The sequence below is a fragment of the Crotalus tigris genome, unplaced genomic scaffold (assembly GCF_016545835.1).
Source record: "Crotalus tigris isolate CLP2741 ecotype Arizona unplaced genomic scaffold, ASM1654583v1 scf7180000017550.10884619, whole genome shotgun sequence".
Lineage (NCBI taxonomy): Eukaryota > Metazoa > Chordata > Lepidosauria > Squamata > Viperidae > Crotalus > Crotalus tigris.
The window spans coordinates 8,484,520-8,505,420 of NW_024096468.1; the positions used below are offsets into that span (position 1 = coordinate 8,484,520).

At 43.4% G+C, this 20,901-nt stretch overlaps 1 protein-coding gene across 2 annotated transcripts in view; it reads right to left on the bottom strand.

Annotated features, from left to right (window-relative positions):
- Positions 1-16,578, bottom strand: part of GALNT17 (polypeptide N-acetylgalactosaminyltransferase 17) — a 305,974-nt gene extending 289,396 nt beyond the window's left edge. For both annotated transcript variants that reach the window (XM_039342017.1, XM_039342008.1), the window contains exon 1: positions 13,555-16,578. In XM_039342017.1, coding sequence (XP_039197951.1) covers positions 13,555-13,792 — 238 coding nt within the window. In that variant the 5' untranslated portion in view covers positions 13,793-16,578. The remainder of the gene's footprint in view (positions 1-13,554) is intronic.
- Between the last annotated feature and the right edge of the window lie 4,323 nt (positions 16,579-20,901).

A 20,901-nucleotide genomic window follows, 5' to 3' on the forward strand; every position in this document is an offset into this window, starting at 1 on the left:
TCGCTTTGTTTGGTTGCCAGGGTTTAACAATGGCATTCCAGAGTGGAGCATTAGCTCCTTTGAATATAAAACAAATAAAAGCAAGATAGAAATATGTGCAGTGGTGCAAAACAGGGGTGGGCAGGACTTGGCAATTTATTCTTCTTCAGGCATGTCTTGGGGTAACTCAAGTAAGTTTTTGTACTTCAGAAATAAAGCAGATGCTTAAAAAGAAAGCAGGAGCTCAAGGCCGACTTCCCAGTCATTGAAATGGGGGAGGATTCCCTGGGGCGGGAGGGGGGAAACCAGCTATAAATCATATAATCAAAATCTTTATTACAGTCACAGACTAGCATAAGAAAAATAAAATAAAATACAAAAAATATTCATTTTAAAAGCTAAAAATTATAAAATACACCAGGTTAAAAACATTTTAAAAACAAAAACATGAATATAAAAACAAAACTATAAAAAGGAATAAAAACATTAATTAAATACAAAAAATATATAAAAGTGAATACATGGTAAGGCACTCTTAAATGACAAATTAGATGCTCATTAAGATTAGTTTGAGGCACGGGTCATCTTCTGATTGATTTTAATTGCTGCTCTGCAAAACATGGTAAGATTCTATGTTGCGGCAGGTTTAGTGTCTGCAAGCATCAGGGAAACACAATACTGTGCTATGTGCCCTGGGTATTTATATAGTATTGGTGAGATGAGACTAGTAGGAATATCTCTGTAAAGCACACACTTGGAGGACCATCACCTCTGTTGGTTCTGTATGTCCAGAGTCAAAGGGGCATTGCCTCTCTAGTTAGGGAATGTTCCTTCAAGATCATACGGCACCATATTTTGGTATCATACAAACTCAACTATTCACAACTCATGTATCTGAATTGGATGGATGGATGGATGGATGGATGGATGGATGGATGGATGGACAGACGGACAGACAGATACCAAGGAAAGGAGAGAGAAGGGGGGGGGAGAGAGAACTCTGAATGCTGGAGAGAGTTAACTAGTAAGGGTGCATGAATATTCAGTCTAGGCTTCTATTAGATGGCAATTCAACGGAAGGTCCAAACAAGGTCCACACAATTGGGAAGTCTTTCCTGAAATGCTGATTTGACTCTTTACCAGGCCAATTCTTTCACAGTACACTCAGATATTATGCTCACAGGAAGATTTTTTGGAAAAGGGACAATCATTGGTGTGATTGTATAACCCAAAGCTGCGTTACCTTTAAGTTCTGCAAAGAAAAGGCTATCAAGAGAACATGTGGAGATCCACATATCAATCTGAAAATCTGTTGGGCACACTTAAAAACATTCTTTGTGTCTTTTCAAAGTCAACATTTCAATTAAAATTCTCACCTAGAGGCTTCATAGCTTCCAACTATGCTCCAATCCAAATGGCAGATTTAAAATTCCTTCTTTACACCTTAGAATTATTATGCTGCTTGAGATTTTAATAGAAAATCTCCTAGATGTACCAAAAAAAAAAGATGTGTGATGGTGAGGAGCTAATTAGCAAATTGGTGCAAAAATGCACCTCAATTCAATAGAATTTCTCAGTTCCTTGAATCAGATTCTTGATTTACATCTAGTTGTTTAATCAAACTAAATGCCTTCAAATCAATCCAGGGATTGAATAGCCTTTGGTGGATGGAGACAGACAAATATCCCTTCTCGCCCCTATGAGTGGTCTTCCTCACCCTTGGGTCCTCTACAACAGACCTCAAAGTTTGAGGGTTCTGTGCAGGATCTTAGTTGGTCCTAGCATTGCACTCGTCTGGATAGAGAGTTCTTATATTGTTCCTGGGATCTGTTGGAGCCCCTCTTCCAGCTTAGGAGTCATTGTCTTGACCACTGGGACCACTTTAGTCTTTATTTTCCACAACTTCTTTATTTCCTCCTTCAGGGCCTAGTTCTTCTCTAGCTTCTCATACACTTTCATGATGCTGTTGTCACTTGTCACTGTTACATCTAGCACTCTGCCTTCTGGTTGTTTTCTACTAACATGATGTCCAGTTGATTAACCAGTATCTACCTGTTTGTTTGGATCTGGAATCCCTACAGCATCTTAGCCCTATTATTCTCCATAACCTTCTGTAGAATCTCCCATCTGGATTTGGGAAGGTCTAGCCCATATTCTGTGCAGATGTTCCTGTACATCATTCAGTATTATGTTGTTCCTGCCTGGATCTTACACCTCACCAATTGGTTGTGTGGAACATCTCTCTCTCTATATATATGTACAGGTAATCTTCGACTTAGACTCTGGGCAACAGGCATGTATTTATGATTACAGTGTCCTGGGGTCATGTGGTTCCCTTTTGTGGCCTTCAGACAAGCAAAATCAAGGGGGGAGCCTGATGCATTTAACAACTTGTGTTACTAACTTAACAACTGCAGTGATTCGCTTAACAACTGTGGCAGGAAAAGTCATAAAATGGAGCAAAATTTATTTAACAACTGTCTTGTTTAGCAACAAAAATGTTGGGCTCAAGTGTGATTGTAAGTAGAGGACTTCCCGTATATAAAGGCTTTTTAATTCTCTAACTGAATTGGTTTTCCAAATAGGATTAAGCAATTGATTTTGAAAATCTGAATCACATCAATTCTTACAATCAAATCACACCAATTTATACACCTCTGGGAATCAGCAGTTTCAACAGTGAGACTTTGGAAGGAGCAAAATCTTTATTTAACTTATTTACAAATATGTAGTGACTACATTTGGATGTGAATGGATGCTTAGAGCTTTTCCATCCCTATCCAAATATCTTCCTACATCAACATTTAGTTGCACTTTTGCTAGCATTTCCTCATTTTCTGGCTTAATCTTCCAAATTACTTGATAATTGAGGTCTGACTGCTCAAACCTTATTTAAAGAAAGAGCAACTATAGGCTTTTGGTCATTGACTTTATAGTTGTAGCTCAGCTAATTCAATGGCCTTGAGGCATCTTACATAAAATACAAACATCAGAAGCTTGCGAGAAGGAGAGCAAGGGTGAAGAGACAGGTCTGTCCTATGGAGAGAAGACTACAATATGGCATTAATGAAATGTTCTAATGGGGAGGATCATTTCCAAACACTGCAGTAAAGTGGTGTGGTGGCCTATTGGGGAAGATGCTCGCCTCCCACTTGGAAAGTTGAGAGTTCAAACCTAGGTAACAGCAGATATTTCTCTCCCAGGGCGCAAAGACACAATATCTGCTGTAAATTCTGCATGGCATCAGGAAGGGCATCCAGCCAGTAAATGCTCAGCTCCATCCAGTTGCCCTGACTCTACCCCAAATTAAGGGATTACATTTTTATATGCCTTTTTTTGCAATAGTTGTTAAGCAAATCAATGATTTGCTATGGGCACATGTTTAACATGCTGGTTTTCAGCAAAACTGTGGTAAAACATGTTCATGTGACTGCAGGATGCTGCAAATAATTATAAATCCATCCGTGATGCCAAGGGCCTGGAGTTTGGTCATGTGACTGAATGGCCAAACCATAGCAACTTGAAAACCAGATCATAAACCTACCCCATGGTAGGTCCATTGTAACTTCAAATACTCGTTAAGTGACCTTACCTATATTGGCTTATGTGTAGCCATTGGCTTATGTGTGGCATAGCATAACTCTACACAACCCTTCATTATAGCACACCCCTTCCCCAACAATAGACCATTGCTCTGGGTTAACTCTACCCTTCTAGGACTTTGCAAAGTGATGTTGCCAGATAAATATGTCTTTAATACTCAATCCTTTATACTCAGTCTAATACTCAATTCAAACAAAATTCTCAAAGTCTTTAAAGTAACAGACAACCTTTGCCTTTATCCAAGTATTCTTACATTAGTTGTTACCTTGCTCAATAGTAGTAACTGTGAGAGGGATCTCGGAGTCCTATTGACAATCATTTAAATATGAGCCAGCAGTGTGCTGCAGCTGCCAAAAAAGCCAACACAGTGCTAGGCTGCATTATTGAGACTCTAGAAAGAGTACAGAGAAGAGCAATAAAGATGATTAGGAGACTGGAGGCTAAAACATATAAGGAACGGTTGCTGGAATTGGGTATGTCTAGTTTAGTGAAGAGAAGGACGAGGGGTAACATGATAGCAGTGTTCCAATATCTCAGGGGCTGCCACAAAAAAGAGGGAGTCAAGCTATTTTCCAAAGCGCCTGAAGGCAGGACAAGAAGCAATGAATGGAAACTAACCAAAGAGAGAAGCAACCTAGAACTAAGGAGAAACTTCCTGTTAGAATAATTAGCCAGCGGACCAACCTGCCTCCAGAAGCAGTGAATGCTTCAACACTGGAAGTTTTTAAGAAGAGACTGGACAGCCATTTGTCCAAAATGGTATAGGGTTACCTGCCTGAGCAGGGTGTTGGACTTGATGACTTCCAAGATCCCTTCCAACTTTTTTATTATTATTACTATATTATTATTATTATTATTATTATTATTATTATTATTATTATTACTACTCTTATACGAGGTGCTACTTCAATGTAATTGTTCCTTTTTCTAGTGGCTACTGAACTCTTGGCAAAGCTCCAAGATGGGCTCCATCAAAATATGCTGCTCAGCACTGCTTGTGGTCCTGGCAGTTGAATGAAAGTCTTCTTCTCTGCATCTAATACCTGCCATTCTCCAGATGTTTCCTCCGCTTCCTCATCTGTAAGCCATTTGCTTATCACCTTGCCTACTACCTACACCCCTCTCCACTCTCTTTTAGCATTTGCTTTGCAGAGATGGCAAAAACAACTATTTTAATCAAAGAAAAGAATATATCCAATTTTGTTTCTTAGAAATTGCTTTCTAGACTTTGTGCTCCAGACAGGGAAAAAAAAATGACATCTTGACTTTGGGATTTGCTGATTATGCTGTTGTTATAGAAATGGCTAGTATTTGCTAAGCATGTAAAAATAAAAAGCTGAAGCTGTCATTTTACCTAGTATTCTACTGCACTGAAAAAAGTTGGAAGTCAGTGCTTTTTATCCCAAAAGTGCATTTTCCAAAAGGCAACTGGATTTTCCCTTCCCCGCCAATCAATTAGAACTGAAGAAGCTTCTTGGACGAGAAGCAAAGCGTTTTCAAGGGGGAAAAAAAACCCCAAGAAAATCCAGCTGTCTTTTGGAAAAAGCACCTTTGGGACAACCATGAACTGGATGATTGAGATTCTCCATAGATATTAATGCTTTTGAATTTATTTTCCCCTTTATCCTACATTTCTCTTTCCCCTTTCTTTCCTTTTCTCAGTGTCCTACTCTTTTTATTTTCATTTGTATTTTATAGTATGATAATCTTAATTTTTTTTTAAAGCATTTGCTTTTGCAAACTAAAATACTGGATGGGGTGAGGCTGGCTGGCTCTGGATGTCAGCACATCCATGAAAATGTCAGGGAAGTTGTGGCTTAATTATCACAAGTAGCTGGAGGACTAGCTTAGGTTTCTGGTAGGACAGTTCTGAAGGAATGGATGGATTCCCGAGGGAGGAATACCTGTGAGAGGAACCTCGGAGTCCCAGTGGACAATCACTTAAATATGAGCCAACAGTGTGCTGCAGCTGCCAAAAAAGCCAACACAGTGGTAGGCTGTATTAACAGAGGGATAGAAGCAAGATCATGTGAAGTATTAATACCACTTTACAATGCCTTGGTAAGGCCACACTTGGAATACTGCATCCAGTTTTGGTCACCATGATGTAAAAAAGATGTTGAGACTCTAGAAAGAGTGCAGAGAAGAGCAACAAAGATGATTAGGGGACTGGAGGCTAAAACATATAAAGAACGGTTGCTGGAATTGGGAATGTCTAGTCTAATGAAGAGAAGGACGAGGGGTAACATGATAGCAGTGTTCCAATATCTCAGGGGCTGCCACAGAGAAGAGGGAGTCAAGCTATTTTCCAAAGCACCTGAAGGCAGGACAAGAAGCAACGGATGGAAACTAATCAAGGAGAGAAGCAACCTAGAACTAAGGAGAAACTTCCTGACAGTGAGAACAATTAATCAGTGGAACAAACTGTCTCCAGAAGCGGTGAATGAGCCAACACTGGAAGTTTTTAAGAAGAAACTGGACAGCCATTTGTCTGAAATGGTATAGGGCTTCCTGCCTGAGCAGGGGGTTGGACTAGATGATCTCTAAGATCACTTCCAACTTTATTATTATTATTATTATTATTATTATTATTATTATTATTATTATTATTGAATGACTGCAGCTACTTTGAAAAAAGCAGACAGCAACGTCAACCTCGCTCTGTTACAGTAATTTGTGAACCCAGACATGTTCTTCTTGTCCCAATTAAATGCAGTATTGGCCAACCCCTCAACTATAGCTAGTGTGGTTGTGGGTAATGAGTTTGCAGTCCCCCATTCCTTGGCTGCCTGCAGAGGAACTGTTCTTCCTACAAAATCAGAGGCCAGGCTGAATCTCTTCCTAGAAGAGAAAAGGGCATTTTTGTCCATAAGCAACCACGAAAAGAAATCACAAATAAGCAGAGCATCCTGTCTTTCTGTAGATTAGAAGTCATGAGGCTCTCTGTTGGAGTTGTAGGGAGATTAGAGGTAGTCCACTACTTACAGGCACAACCGAGGCCAGAATTTCCACTGCAAAGCTGGGCGCCACTGTTATTAAGTTAATCACTGCAGTTTTTAAGCGACTCATGTTGTCACTAAGCAAATCCGGCTTCCCCCATTAACTCTACATGCCAGAAACCAGATGGGAAGGCTACAAATAGAGGTAGTCCTTTACCTATGACAGGGGTAGGCAACCTCGGCTCTTTTATGACTCGTGGACTTCAACTCCCAGAATTCCTGAGCCAGCATGGCTCAGCATGGAAACCTCTCCCTTTCTCCTCAGCATGGCTGGCTCAGGAATTCTGGGAGTTGAAGTCCACCAGTCATAAAAGAGCCAAGGTTGCCTACACCTGACCTAGGCCCACAATTGAATCCAAAATTTCTGCTGTTAAGTGAGAGATTTGTTAAGTGAGTTTTGCCCCATTTTAGGACCTTTCTTGCCACAGCTGTTAAGTGCATCACTGCAGCTGTTAAATTAATAACACAGTTGTTAAGTGAATCTGGCTTCCCCCATTGACTTTGCTTCTCAGAAGATTGCAAAAAGGGGATCACATGATCCTGGGACACACCGCCATGGTCATACATGCAAACCAGTTGCCAAGCCTCTAAATTTTGATCACATCTGTGTGGACGCTGCAATGGTCATTATGCATGAAAACTGGTCATAAGTCACTTTTCTCAGCACCGTTGTAACTTTGAACAGTCACTAAATGAACTGTTGTAAGTCGAGGATTACCTGTAGTGATCACATGACCCCGGATGCTGCAGGCCACTTTAGCTGACTGTGTTCAGCAGGTCAGCAGTTCAAATCTCACCGGCTCAAGGTTGACTCAGCCTTCCATCCTTCCGGGGTAGGTAAAATGAGGACCCAGATTGTCTGGGGCAATGTAAATATATATATACATTGCTTACTGGTGTACACTGCTTAGAGAGTGCTTGCACTTAAAGCGGTATATAAGTCTCATAAATAAATAAAATAAAATAAATAAATGTGTCTGTGGGGATGTTGCAACAGTCGTGAAAGGACAGTTGTAAGTCACTTTTTTTCAGTGCTGTTGTAACTTCAAAGTGGCTCTAAACAAATGGTTTAAGTCAAGGAGTGTCTGTAATGCATCCTCCTGACTATGAGACAAATGAAGCAATTAAGCTTTGAAACATTATTAATGTTGATAGAGTGATGTAAATGGGAAAAGGAAGGCGAATATTTACTAAGCAGCTCCTGAAATTTCCCTTTTCTTTTCTTTGATGGGATTCCTAATTTAGACAGGTAGTCCTTGACTTGTGACCACAATTGAGCCCCAAATTTCTGTTGCTAAGTGAGACAGTTAAGTGAATTTTGCCCCTTTTTGCCCCATTTCTTGCCACAGTTGTTAAGTCAATCACCACAATTGGCAAGTTAGTAATACGGTTGTTAAGTGAATCTGGCTTCCCTATTGAGTTTGCAAAATGGGATCACATGCCCCCCCCATCATAAATATGAGTCAGTTGCCAAGCATCTGAATTTTGATCACACCACCATGGAGATGTTGCAACAGCCATAAGTGTGAAAACAATCGTAAGTCATTTTTTTTTGAGTGCTGTTTTAACTTTGAACGGTCACTAAATGAACTGGTGTAAGTTAAGGACTACCTGTACTAATAGTCTGAAAAGTGGCATTACTCTCTGAGATGGTTTGCCTTACAAACTAAAAGATGAAGGTTACAGTTCAATTCTGGAGATAGTTATCTAAAACTCAGTGGCTTTTCCAAGTCGACCCTGCACAATCTGGGGGAAAAAACACCACTGTGTTCTGTAGACCTTAAGGCAGAACACGATGTGTAGATTTACAGCCGTGCCCTGTCAATTTAATAGAGAGATCTTTATTACCAGTCTGAGGGCTATTATGATGGGCTTCTGTATCTCAGAATTGCACCACTCAGCACACTACATCATTTAGGTAAATGCAGTGTGTAACTTTCTAACTCTCACCAAAGCATTTCAGTTGTGCTTGCCTTCTCTGTAAGTCGCCTCCTGTAAAAAGCCGTGGCTGCACAGAATCACCAACAAAGATGACAATTCTGGCTTAGATAGCTCACCTTTCTGTTTTTTTTTTTTCACCAATTTGAGTGAAGTTAATCTGCAAAGTATACAAGCCATCATGTATTTATGCTGAGGGAGACAACACAGTTGATTTAAAGACAGGCTCCTACATTGAACCAGGGAAGAGTCTATCTAAAGGTAAGAAGATAAATGTCCTTCAAGTTACATTCTAGACTTGATGATGTCATGGTTTCTTGGCAACAGTATGAAAACTAATTTGCCACTGCATTCTTTCAGGGTTTTTTTTTCCAACTTCCCAGTTTATGCTATAGTCCAAAATTTCCTTTGGTCTATCATCCAACAATTAATCACTGAAGTTCAATGTTCAGAGAAGAGCAACTAAAATGATCAAAGGCCTGGAGACTAAAACATAGGAAGAACAGCTGCAGGACTTGGGTTTGGCTACTCTAAAGAAAAGAAGAAACAGGGGAAACATGATAGCAGTATTCCAGTATTTGAGAGGCTGCCACAAAGAAAAGGGGGTCAATTTATTCTCCAAAGTACCAGAGGGCAGGACAAGAAACAATGGTTGGAAATTGACCAAAAAGAGAAGCAACATGGAATTAAGGAGGAACTACCTAACAGTGAGGACAATTAATCAGTGGAACAGCTTGCCTCCAGAAATCGTGGGCGCTCCATCACTGGAGGTTTTTAAGAAGAGATTACAGTCACTTGTCTGAAATGGCATAGGTTCTCCTGCTCAAGCAGGGGGCTGGACTAGAATACCTCCAAGGTCCTTCCAGCTGTATTCTATTTTATTCTGCTTAATCTTCAGCCAAGTTCAGCTAGGGTTGCCATCTGCTATAAGCAAAATCTCTCTTGAGTCAGTCAGGAGCGAACTCTTGGCAGTAAGCAGAATCAGCCTGCAATACCGCATTCTAACCATTGCATCACCACAGCTCCTACATAGGCAAACTGGTACTTTCAAGTTCTTTTGGTATTAAATCATTATTAGTCCAACAATCTAAGCTAATGACAAGGCACTCCTTGACTTGCACAACTGTTTGTTTAGCAACCATTCAATGTTACAGTGGCACTGAAAAAAAAAATCTGTGACTGGTATTTTCACTTATGACTGTTGCAGCATCCCCCAATGTGATGAAAACGCCACACTACTTGGATCTGCACATATACTACACTGATACATTACAACATCTTTGTTCTTGGGAAGCACTAGCTAAAGAACTGGCAACAGTGTTTTCACCTCTGTGTGTGTGTGTGTGTGTGTGTGTGTGTGTGTGTGTGTGTGTATGTATGTGTGTGTGTATATATATATATATATATATATATATATATATATATATATATATATATATATATATATATATCCATCGCCTGCAAGCAAGAACTGGTAGAAAATAAACAGTATTATAGAAAATGAAAAAGCGAAAGTGCTCTGGGACTTTAGAATTCAAAAAGACAAGCATTAGCCACACAACACCCCATATTTAATAACTGTTGATGAGAAAGACACAAAAAGCCTGGATGGTGGACATTGCAATACCTGGAGACAGCAGAACAGAAGGGAAAGAACTGGAGAAAATCACAAAATGTAAAGACCTGCAAATAGAAGTAAAGCATGGCAAATGAAAGCAAGCATAGTACAAATAGTAATGGATCCTTGGGTGCAATCCCAAAATAGTTGGAGCATCATTTGAACATTATTGGCATTGACAAAATCAACAAGAGTCAACTGCAAAACACAACTTTATTTGGAACAGTTTACAACCTGTGGCGGCACCTTTAATACCATCAAATGACAACATAGGTGGATAAAAATGCCAAATCTAGCCTGGCTGACTTTGTGATCAACCAATAATAACATAACTTGTATGCCACCTCACAATTATCAACCAAAGAGATTACAATAAAGTGAATAAAAATAGAGCCTGATGAAGTGTGGGGTCTTTCTCTCCCTCACCAAAGGTCTGGGTGAATGCAGTCATAATGCCATGTGCTGGTTATATGACTTAGACTTAAGAAGTTGTTACAACAATCTGATACTGCACCCCTAACAACCAAGGTATTAGCCACATCACATTGTGGCTAATGTAGATCACAAGACTGCAACCACTAGAAATCCAATGATCCATGGTGTAAATAAGGCAGCCTTCTTTGTGCCTCATTGGGGAGATGAACACTGGCCAACGGAACACTTCTCTGATATTTGGGGAAATGCTTATCTGTTCCTTTTTCATAGGAAGGACTCCACAGTTGCACCTCATAAAATGCTTCTCTTGCCTTTGGGTGCAAAAGTTTTTCCCATGTATTCACTTATTAGCAAGTTCCAATGGTTGGGGCTATATCATCTAGCTCAGCGGTAGGCAACCTTGGCTCTTTTATGACTCATAGACTTCAACTCCCAGAATTCCTGAGCCTCAGGAATTCTGGGAGTTGAAGTCCATGAGTCATAAAAGAGCCAAGGTTGCCTATCGCTGAGCTAGCTAAACAGGACTGCATCATGCAATTGACCAAGGTCAGGATTTCAGATGGTTTTGTGTATGGTGTGTGTGTGTGTGTGTGTGTGTGTGTGTGTGTGGTGTATATATGTGTGAACGGTCAAAGTCAACATATTCTAAGATTAAAATAGTAAAAGCAACCATGAAAAGATAGAAGGTTGTGCTACTTGATAGTTAACAGGATGAGCATTAATAGCCAAATTTCAGCTCACAATTCTGTGGGTCGCAAAGTTGCTTTTTCAAGAGACAGCTGGACTCTCTTGGTTTTTTCCTTGAAGACATTTTGCCGAAGAACTCAGAACTGAAGAAGCTTCTTGCATGAAAAGTGAAAAGTCTTTAAAGGAAAACAGGAAAGTCCAGTTGCCTTTTGGAAAAGCATCTTTGGGACCCACAGAATTTACTTTCATTGTGAATGCAAAATTTGGCTATTAATGCCCATCCTATTAACTATCAAGCAGCACAACCCTCTATCTTTTCATGATGGCTTTTACTATGTTAAGTTTAGAATATGTTGATTTTGACTGTTCACACACACACAGTGCACACACACACACACACACACACACACACACACAAACCCATCTGAAGTACTAACCTTGGCCAATTGCATGATGTAGTCCCATCTAGCTAGATGAAACAAAGAAAATCCAGTTCCCTTTTGAAAAAGCACCTTTGAGTCAACCATGACCTATATGATAGATATTTATATTCTGTGGGCTTCACAAATCAAGGGTAATTGGAGGCTGCAAGATCTGTTCTAAAAGTATAGTTTTTCCATGGCCAATGATTTAGAAATAGCAACTCAAGGCATTTCCCCTCCCATCTAATACTTATTACTTGTATGTTAATTCCAAGCTCAGAAGGATGTGCTAAGTGGCCCTAAACAAAGCACACCATCCATATTTAATGGCTGCATTCACATAATACATTTGCCCTTATTAGCCTTTTTTGGGTTCACCCAAAGGACAGAACAGGTTAAGGTCATCTAACATATTAGATCTCCCTCCCTATCTCTTTCTCTCTCTTTGTCCCACTCACAAAGCAATCTTAAACAAGCTTAATATTAATCAAACTAATCAATCCAAACTGGATATGTGAACGCAGCAATTAGATTTTTACCTGACCTGGTTAAGCAAATTGTGCAAACACAGCCAATGGGAATCTCAGTGATTCACCTCTTAGAATTTTGCAGCTTATTACAATATCTATTTACTTAGGTTGAATCTCATCACAGTCGCTTTGCAGCTTTAGCATTTTTAGAATATGCCCTCCCTCAAGTCAATATCCTTATATTGAAATCACTCAAGGAAAGAGTTTAGAGATAAATCACTCCTCAAAACTAACTTCTTATTTATCTTCAACTTGGTGAAGAGACAGAACACAATGACCTTTTAACAGATTCTTCCTACTCTATTTTCATCCATAGAGGATATCAAGGCTTTACCCAGTAGGGTATCTGGATCCCAAAAGCTTGCAAAAATTGAAATAATGGGGAGCTTCGAAGATGGAAACACTTTTTAAAGCTCTATGGGAAAAGCAGGCAACATCCTGATTTCTCCCCCCCCCCCCCATGCTACAGCGCATACACCAGTATCATTGTATGCACAGAGGACCCCACCAGATGTTGGCCAAGTGCAAAAGCAGCACACAGGAGAAGTGCAATGAAAACAGCCACTATCGTGTTGCAAAAACAGGTGGTGCCAAGATGCAGGAATTCACACTCTGAAATTCAGACTTTAAAATATCCTGCATGGAAGACGGCAAAGTACCTGATCTTAGAAAATAACATCACCACCACCACCACATTTAATTCAGAGGGGACAGTCACACAGCAACTTTAACTAGCTCAATTAAACAACCGTTGGTTCCGTTTGTAAAATCAAAGATCAGGATGTGTGTATCTTAGTGTATTGCGCAAACCAGCCTATGCTATGATATAATGCTATGATATATTGTGCATACCAGAAAAAGAGTTAATTTAGTAACTAGCTTTGGCAGGTGTGAGGATTCAACCAGACAGAAGCTATTGTCTTTATTCAGAAGACTGATCACTCTAACTCTACACTAATGAACAAATGTTTCATCAAGTCCCTTCCCTACCTCATACCTTCTGTCTGTAAAATATGTGTTAACCTATAAGCCCCAATCTTAAACATACTGGACACTGCCTTAAATCACATCAAAGTAGTCATCCAGGGTCTCAGGAAGAAGTATTTGATACTACTCTTTCCTTGACTCTAGATCTTTCCAACTGGAGAGGTAAGTAATGGAATTCAAGACCTTCTCCCGTGCTTGCCACTAACTGTAGGACTTGTTGACCCAGACTCTTCACATACAATCTGGTCATCAGAGTCATTTCTTACAAAGCCCCTCCCCCCCAAAAAAATAAAACAGTTGGAATCTACAAGAGAACTACGAGAGGAGTGAACCTCTCAAAGAAACATTAGACCTACCATTGAGTTGCCGGTAGACAATGTCCTCAAGAAGCGACAACCGCTTTAGCACTGCATCTTGAATGGGATTGACTGGGTGGGCTGTCAAGTTGGCCACTTCTGCTCTGGGATGGATTTCATGGAAAGCATCGCCGTTCTTCATCGCAATGGGCCTGCACTTGGCCAGGAAGAGGACAAAGCCAGCCACGGCAATCAAGTTTAAGATCAGCAAGACTTTCACTCTCCTTAGAGAAGCCATCAAGAACTTCCCAGTGTGGGACACGTGCAACTGGAGCTGCTGCTGCTGCTGCTGCTGCTGCTGCTGCTGCTTTGACAATTACTGGAAGAAGGGGGGTGGAACTTGGAGGAGGAGAACCTGGGATGGAGCCGGGTTCAAGAAGAGACTGGTGACAAGGAAACCTTCCTCATCCTTGCATCTTTGGCAAGTCTCCCTCAGTTTGCACTGTTGGGTTATTTAAAGCGACAAGTGCTGGCAGGTGGCAGGCAAGGGGAAAAGCAGACTAAATCGGAGCTCCCACTCCAGAGACGAGGGCTTGCAAGGCTGGAAAGCAAGAAAGTCATGACTCTCCGGAAGAGCTAGAAAGGAAGTTAAATAGAGAGCATCCTTTGCAGAGAGAGGGAACCAGTCCCAGAAAGATCTTCTCTCTGCCAACCTCCTCCGAACCTTCTGAGATGCTACTGGTCTTTGGGAAAAACCAAACCCCTTTGTGGGGAGGGGAGGGGAGGGAGGAGGGGAGGTCGTTGGAACTGATTTGCCACTGCAGAAGACCAAGTTCTCCAATGTCGCTGTGTGTTCCAGTCCGACTGGCTTGCCAGGGAGATAATCTAGATGAAATTCCAAAGTCCCGGGGTAGCAAAAAGAAAGAAAAAAAGGAGAGGGGGAGGACGGCAGAGAACGAGGAGGCTGCTGGATTCTGAATAAATACTTCAGGTCCTTTTTCAAGAATAAAAGAGTTGACCTAGAGAAACCCTGGGAGACAGCTACGCTTTCCTGGGGCTTTCTCTTTAGCACTGCAAGAGGAAAAAGCTGAGCAAGGCACACAGAAAGAGAGAAGAGCAAAGGACGTGTATAGAAATTTAAAAAGGATAACTTTATTTCTTGGCGGAGGGACCCGGAGAGGAGAAAAAAAAATGTTTCCTCAGTAGGAGGAACAAACTTCTAAATTATTATGATTCGGGGGTGCGGGAGGGGGGCAGGAGAAGAGAGGGAGGGAAAGTTAAGGAAGGGATGCTTTTTCTTCTCTCCACGGAGGATGCGGGGCCAACGCACAAAGCCTGTAAGCGGCTGTCGTTCCCTGCAGGAGAGGTGTCTTTTAGGAGACAAAGCAAGAGGAGAGAAAAAAAAAAGATGCTGGCAAAGAAAGAAAGAAAGAAAAAGAAAGGGGGGAGACGGGGGGAGGAGGACGGAGAGGGGGAGAGAGAGAGAGAGAGAGAGAGAGACAGAGAGAGAGAGAGAGAGAGAGAGAGAGAGAGAGAGAGAGAGAGAGAGAGACCCGAACAAATGAAAGAGAAGACCGGAGGGGAAAATCTACCGAGCGATCAAAGAAAAGCGAAAGCCCCTTCAACTCGAAAGGGAGAGTGAGCGCGCGCAAAAAGGCAACGAGGCGGTCGCGGGGAGGAGACGTTCTTCGCCGTTCTCGCTTTTCTTTCTTTTTTTTTAAAGTCTGTAGGTTGCAGCAGCAGCAGCTGGGAGACGCGGGAGAGGGTGGGGGTGGGGGGGCCGCAGGTGCTGCTAAGAGGCCCTCCTCGCCTCTTGCTTCTTCTCTCTCCAGCCCCCCTCTGGATGGCGCTCCGTCTGCCAGGCGCGCATTCCTCCCCGGAGCGCTTTGGGCGGCGCGGTCCTCTTCTGCAGCTCTCCAAAGGATGCCGGGCTGGTGCGCTGGAGAAAGCCGGGCGAGGGACCGGAGCGGCACCCCAGGAAATCAGGTCATCGTGGCCTCTGCGGAGCGCGGCCGAGAAGTCTTCCGGAGCGCAAGCCAGGAGATGGAGGAGGAGCAGCAGAGGCCGCCGGTCCCGGGGCTGCTGAGTTTGCTCCCCGGCTCGGACTTCCCATCGCCGCCGCCGCCGCCGCCGCCGCTCCTCCAGCTGCCGCGGCTGGAGCCATCCGCTTTCTCTGTGCCGGGAAAGGGGAGGGGGGAAACCCTCCCCTTTGCACGGATGGGAGATGGCGTTGCATAGAAAACCCGGGCTGGAGACCAGACGGGGAATGAGGGCGGGGAGGGGGGCGAGGGGGGCGAGCGGAGCCAGCGGAGCCCACCCCAAAGGGATGGGACCAGCTGGGCGAAATGGGTTGGGTAGGCCCCATGCCAACTTACCCTGGTTCACCGAACCAGGGCCGAGGTGAAGAGGCTAATTGGCAGGGTTGCCCTAACACAATGCATCTATGGCAGCTGCTGGGTATCTAGAGCCGGGTTTGACTTGAAGGTGGTCAGCTGATTTTTAACTTGGTTGAGTTGTGGTAAACCTTGGTTCAGTGACCCATGAGGGATATGCCGTGGGACATCTCTAGGATGTCATCCCAAGCACCAGATCCTTAAGCTGGTGTAGTAAGCAAAGCATCTCAGGGCCTCCAAGCACTTCTGCTAGCTCAGCTGGTGACCTGCTTGTGTTGGAATGGGGGAACCAATTTGGAGCTCTGCAGACTGAGAGGATGAGATTTGCAGTTCTTAATTAGATGATTTTATGAGTAGATGGAATTATAGCAATAGCACTTAGACTTATATACCACTTCATAGTGCTTTACTGCATTCTCTAAGCCGTTTACAGAGTCAGCCTATTGCCCCCCAGCAATCTGGGTCCTCATTTTACAGACCTTGGAAGGCTGAGTCAACCTTGAGCCGGTCAGGATCGAACAGCTGGCAGTCAGCAGAATTAGCCTGCAATACTGCATTCTAACCACTGTGCCACCATAGCTCTTATGCTGGGTTGTTACCTGTATTAATAGGAAATATGCAGCATCTGAGTATTACGGTACATCTTTACAGAGCCTACGCTGAAGCAGATCATGAGTGCTGCATTTATAACCAAGAACTACTGATCCAGGAGCTCCCACCCCCTACCGGACCACAGATGGCAATCTGGACAGGAGACACTACCACCCACAACGGAGGCACCGATCCATTCCAAGACGTCCACCGTTGGCGGTGAAATTCAAGGGGAGCCAACACGCTTGGGGTTTTTCCTAACCCAAGTACTCAGGTACATGGAGGAATATGGGCAGGACATTCCCAGCGACAAAGCCCGCATCCGGATCGTGCAATCGTGCAATCTGGATGGACCAGCTGCGGATTGGGTAGTGAACTTGCATGACTCCAATGCCCCAGAACTCAGTAACTTCAACCGTTTCATGTCCTCTTTGAGAAGACGATTTGAAGACCCCCTGGCTGATCGCAAAGCCCGTGAAAGAATAACAACGATGAGGCAAGGCAAACTCCCAGTGGCCGAGTATACACAAGAATTCCGGGCCATTGCCAGCAAACTGAATTGGCCAGAAGACATCCTCCTTGGCCATTTCAAAGACGGACTACACTATGATCTATATGATGCTTGCCTGCCCCGAGGGGACCCACATCGACTTGAGGAATGGTACGTCTTGGCAGAGGAAGCAGAGATCGACATATTGAAGAGGCACCGCCGAAGAAAACAATGGAGCCGCCCCCCACCTGAGCTGACACACCAACCGGTGAAATCATCGGATACAGCCAAGAAGCAAATGGGGTGTTTCAAGTGCGGAAGAGAAGGGCATCGAGCTGTAGAATGCCGCTCAAAGGCCCCCCAGCACAACCCAGACAGATCCCCAATCAACAAACCCAGAGAGTATTCAGCTAAGCCAAAAGAAACAGCCATGAGAATGATGGAAATTGCAGAAACTCCCACCTCTGCTCACCAAGGGGAAAGAACTCCAGCCTACACCACAGGGCCGGTGGATGCCTCAGATGACAGCTCGGAGGGCGAACCCCTGGTAAGTGGATGCATCACACCCATCTTCAAAACAGTGACTATATTAATCCCCCCCATGCCCGAAGCTGTGAAGGTGAAAGCCTTAATAGACTCTGGCTGCACCCGCTGCCTCATTAGCCCAACACTAGTGGGGAATCTGGGCATCCCATCCAGGAGACTGGAACAACCAATCTCATTTGGCCAGCTAGATGGATCCATAGCAGGGGGGGTGCCAGCTACCCTAGCCACTCTGCCAATACACCTCTCCCTGGGCAACCATGAAGAGGACTTAACGTTTGTGGTGACCCCAGGTATGGAATGCCCAATGATTCTAGGGATGGAATGGTTGAAAAAATGGAACCCCTGGGTAAATTGGAGGACGACAGAAATCAAATTCCCGAAGGGGGACCCTATGGACTTAAAACCCCAAGGGAGGCTACCAGAATCAAGAATAGAAAAAGCATCCATAGGAGAGGAAAAAAGATTAACAGAAATACCAGAGGAATATAGGGACCTTGCTGAAGTCTTCAGTGAGGAGAGGGCGAATGAGCTTCCCCCCCACCGACCCACAGACTGTACCATTGAATTCAAGCCTGGGGCAAAACTCCCGAAGCCCAGATTATACTCCATGAGCCCAAAGGAGAAGGAGGAAATGGAAAGATTTATAAAAAAAAACCTGGAGAGAGGTTTCATTGAGCCAGCCAAGCCTAAAGTGGCTGCCCCGGTCCTTTTTAGAGAGAAGAAGGATGGCTCTTTACGTTTATGCGTGGATTATAGGGCCCTGAATACAATCAGTGAAAGCAACCTATACCCGCTGCCCCTCATGAAAGACATGCTGTCACACCTATCGAAAGGGAAAAATTTTTCTAAACTAGACTTAAGGGAAGCTTACTATCGCGTGAGAATCAAGGAAGGGGACGAATGGAAGACTGCATTTAACTGCCCCATGGGGTGCTATCAATTCAAAGTCTTGCCATTTGGATTACAAGGGGGCCCTGCAGTCTTTATGCAATTAATCAATGACGTTCTAAGGGAGCACCTATTTAAGGGGGTCCTTGTTTACTTGGACGACATTCTTATCTTTACTGAAACAAAAGAAGAACACGTCAAACTTGTCAGAGCGGTTTTAAAGAAGCTGCGAGCCGCTCACCTATATGCCAAACTCTCAAAATGCGAATTCCACCAGGAAAGGATAGACTACCTAGGCTATCGCATATCCCCACAGGGCATTGAAATGGACCCGGAGAAGGTCAAAGCAGTACTAAATTGGGCACCACCCCGCACAAGAAAGCAACTACAAAGTTTCCTGGGTTTTGCAAATTTTTACCGCCAATTCATCCCCTCATTTGCACAGATAGCCTTGCCCCTCACTAACTTACTAAAAACGAAGGGAACATCCTCAGTAAAACCTAGCCAGCCACTAACATGGACAATGGAGTGCCAAGCAGCGTTTGAGAGACTAAAGAGACTTTTTTCTGCCGAACCAGTACTAAGGCACCCAGACATGGACAAGCCCTTCGTAATACAGGCAGATGCAAGTGATGTGGCAGTGGGGGCTGTGCTATTACAAGAAAATGATGATGCAGTATTGCAACCCTGTGCATATACATCCAAGAAACTCACGGAAACAGAACAGCGCTGGCCCGTATGGGAGAAGGAGGCTTATGGGATACGTTGGGCATTACTCACGTGGCGACAGTTCCTGGAAGGCAACAAAATCCCCTTCCAGGTGTGGACTGATCACAAAAATTTGGAAGCCCTGAAAACTTCCAGGAAACTCAATCCCAAACAAGCCCGCTGGTCCCAGCATTTTCACCAGTTCCAATTTAAGCTCAAACATTTACCAGGAAGAAAGAACTTCCTGGCAGATGCACTATCTCGCATGCCCCAATATAACAGCGCACGAACCACAGACTCTAGACCAATAATGGCAGAGTCACAACTGGCAGCGCCAGTAACCACAAGAACCCAAGCCAAAATAAAACCACAACTGGACAGCCAACTGGGATTGAATTCAGAAAAAGTTTGGAAACAGATGAATGGTTCCAGAAAAACAAACATGTGTGCACAATGAGAGACGGATTGCCTTGGGTAGGGGAAAAGTTATATATACCAACAACTCAAAGACTAACTTTCATGCACCTTTGCCATGACACAAAATCAGCAGGGCATTTTGGATTTGTAAAACTTTACACTTAATTAAACGGCAATTTTGGTGGCCATCAATAAAAAAGGACATAGAAAGTTATGTTGCCAGCTGCCCAACCTGTGCATCAGCAAAGAGGTTGCAAGGGAAATCGCCAGGGCTATTACAACCAGTGGCAAGTCCCTCAGCCCCCTGGAGGGAAATAGCCATGGATTTTATAGTGGAATTGCCAGAAAGCAATGGGAATACTGTTATCTGGACAGTCACGGACCTATTTTCCAAACAGGTGCACTTTATCCCTTGCCAAAAATTCCCACTGCAAAGGCCTTAGCAAAACTTTTCATCCAGCACATTTACAGATTGCACGGGGCACCCCAACGCATCATCTCTGATAGGGGAGTGCAATTTACGTCTGCATTTTGGAAGGAATTTTTATCCCTCTTAGGGACCACTCAGGGATTGACATCTAGCCACCACCCTCAAGGGGATGGACAAGCGGAACGGTGCCAGTCGGTACTTGAGCAATATTTGAGATGTTTTTTAAATTTCCAACAGAGTGATTGGACGGACTTACTTCCTTTTGCAGAAGTTGCCTACAATAATGCAGTCCACTCCAGCACAGGCTACACTCCTTTTCAAATAGCCAACGGCCAAAGTTTCAACCCTATGCCAGAGTTAACCCCAAAAGAACCAACGATCCCTTCACTGAAAGAATGGATGGAAAACCTACAAAACACCTGGCCAATAGTCAGAAAATCACTAGATGAAGCTAGGCGGGCATACAAAGCACAAGCCGATAAAAAAAGGGTTGAGCCTACACCATTCATTATAGGAGAAATGGTGTACTTATCTACAAAATACCTAAAGTCCCTACAGCCCTGTAAAAAACTTGGACCAAAATATATAGGACCTTTTCCAATTAAAAGAATCATAAATCCAGTAACAGTAGAATTAGAATTACCCAAAAATCTCAGGCAAATACACCCAATTTTTCATTGCAGCTTGCTGAAAAGAGAGCATCAGTCACCTCTACGGCCAAAAATCCCCCACCACCACCACCTCCAATCATGGTGGAGGGCGAACAACACTTCGAAATAAAGGAAGTCCTTGACTCTAGGAGATATCATGGAGCAACTCAGTACCTAGTTGCCTGGAAACACCTCCCTCCCTCACAAAACGAGTGGGTCCATAAACGTCATGTCAGAGCCCCGAAGCTATTGAAGAAGTTTCACACAGAGTATCCCAACAAGCCTAACTAACTT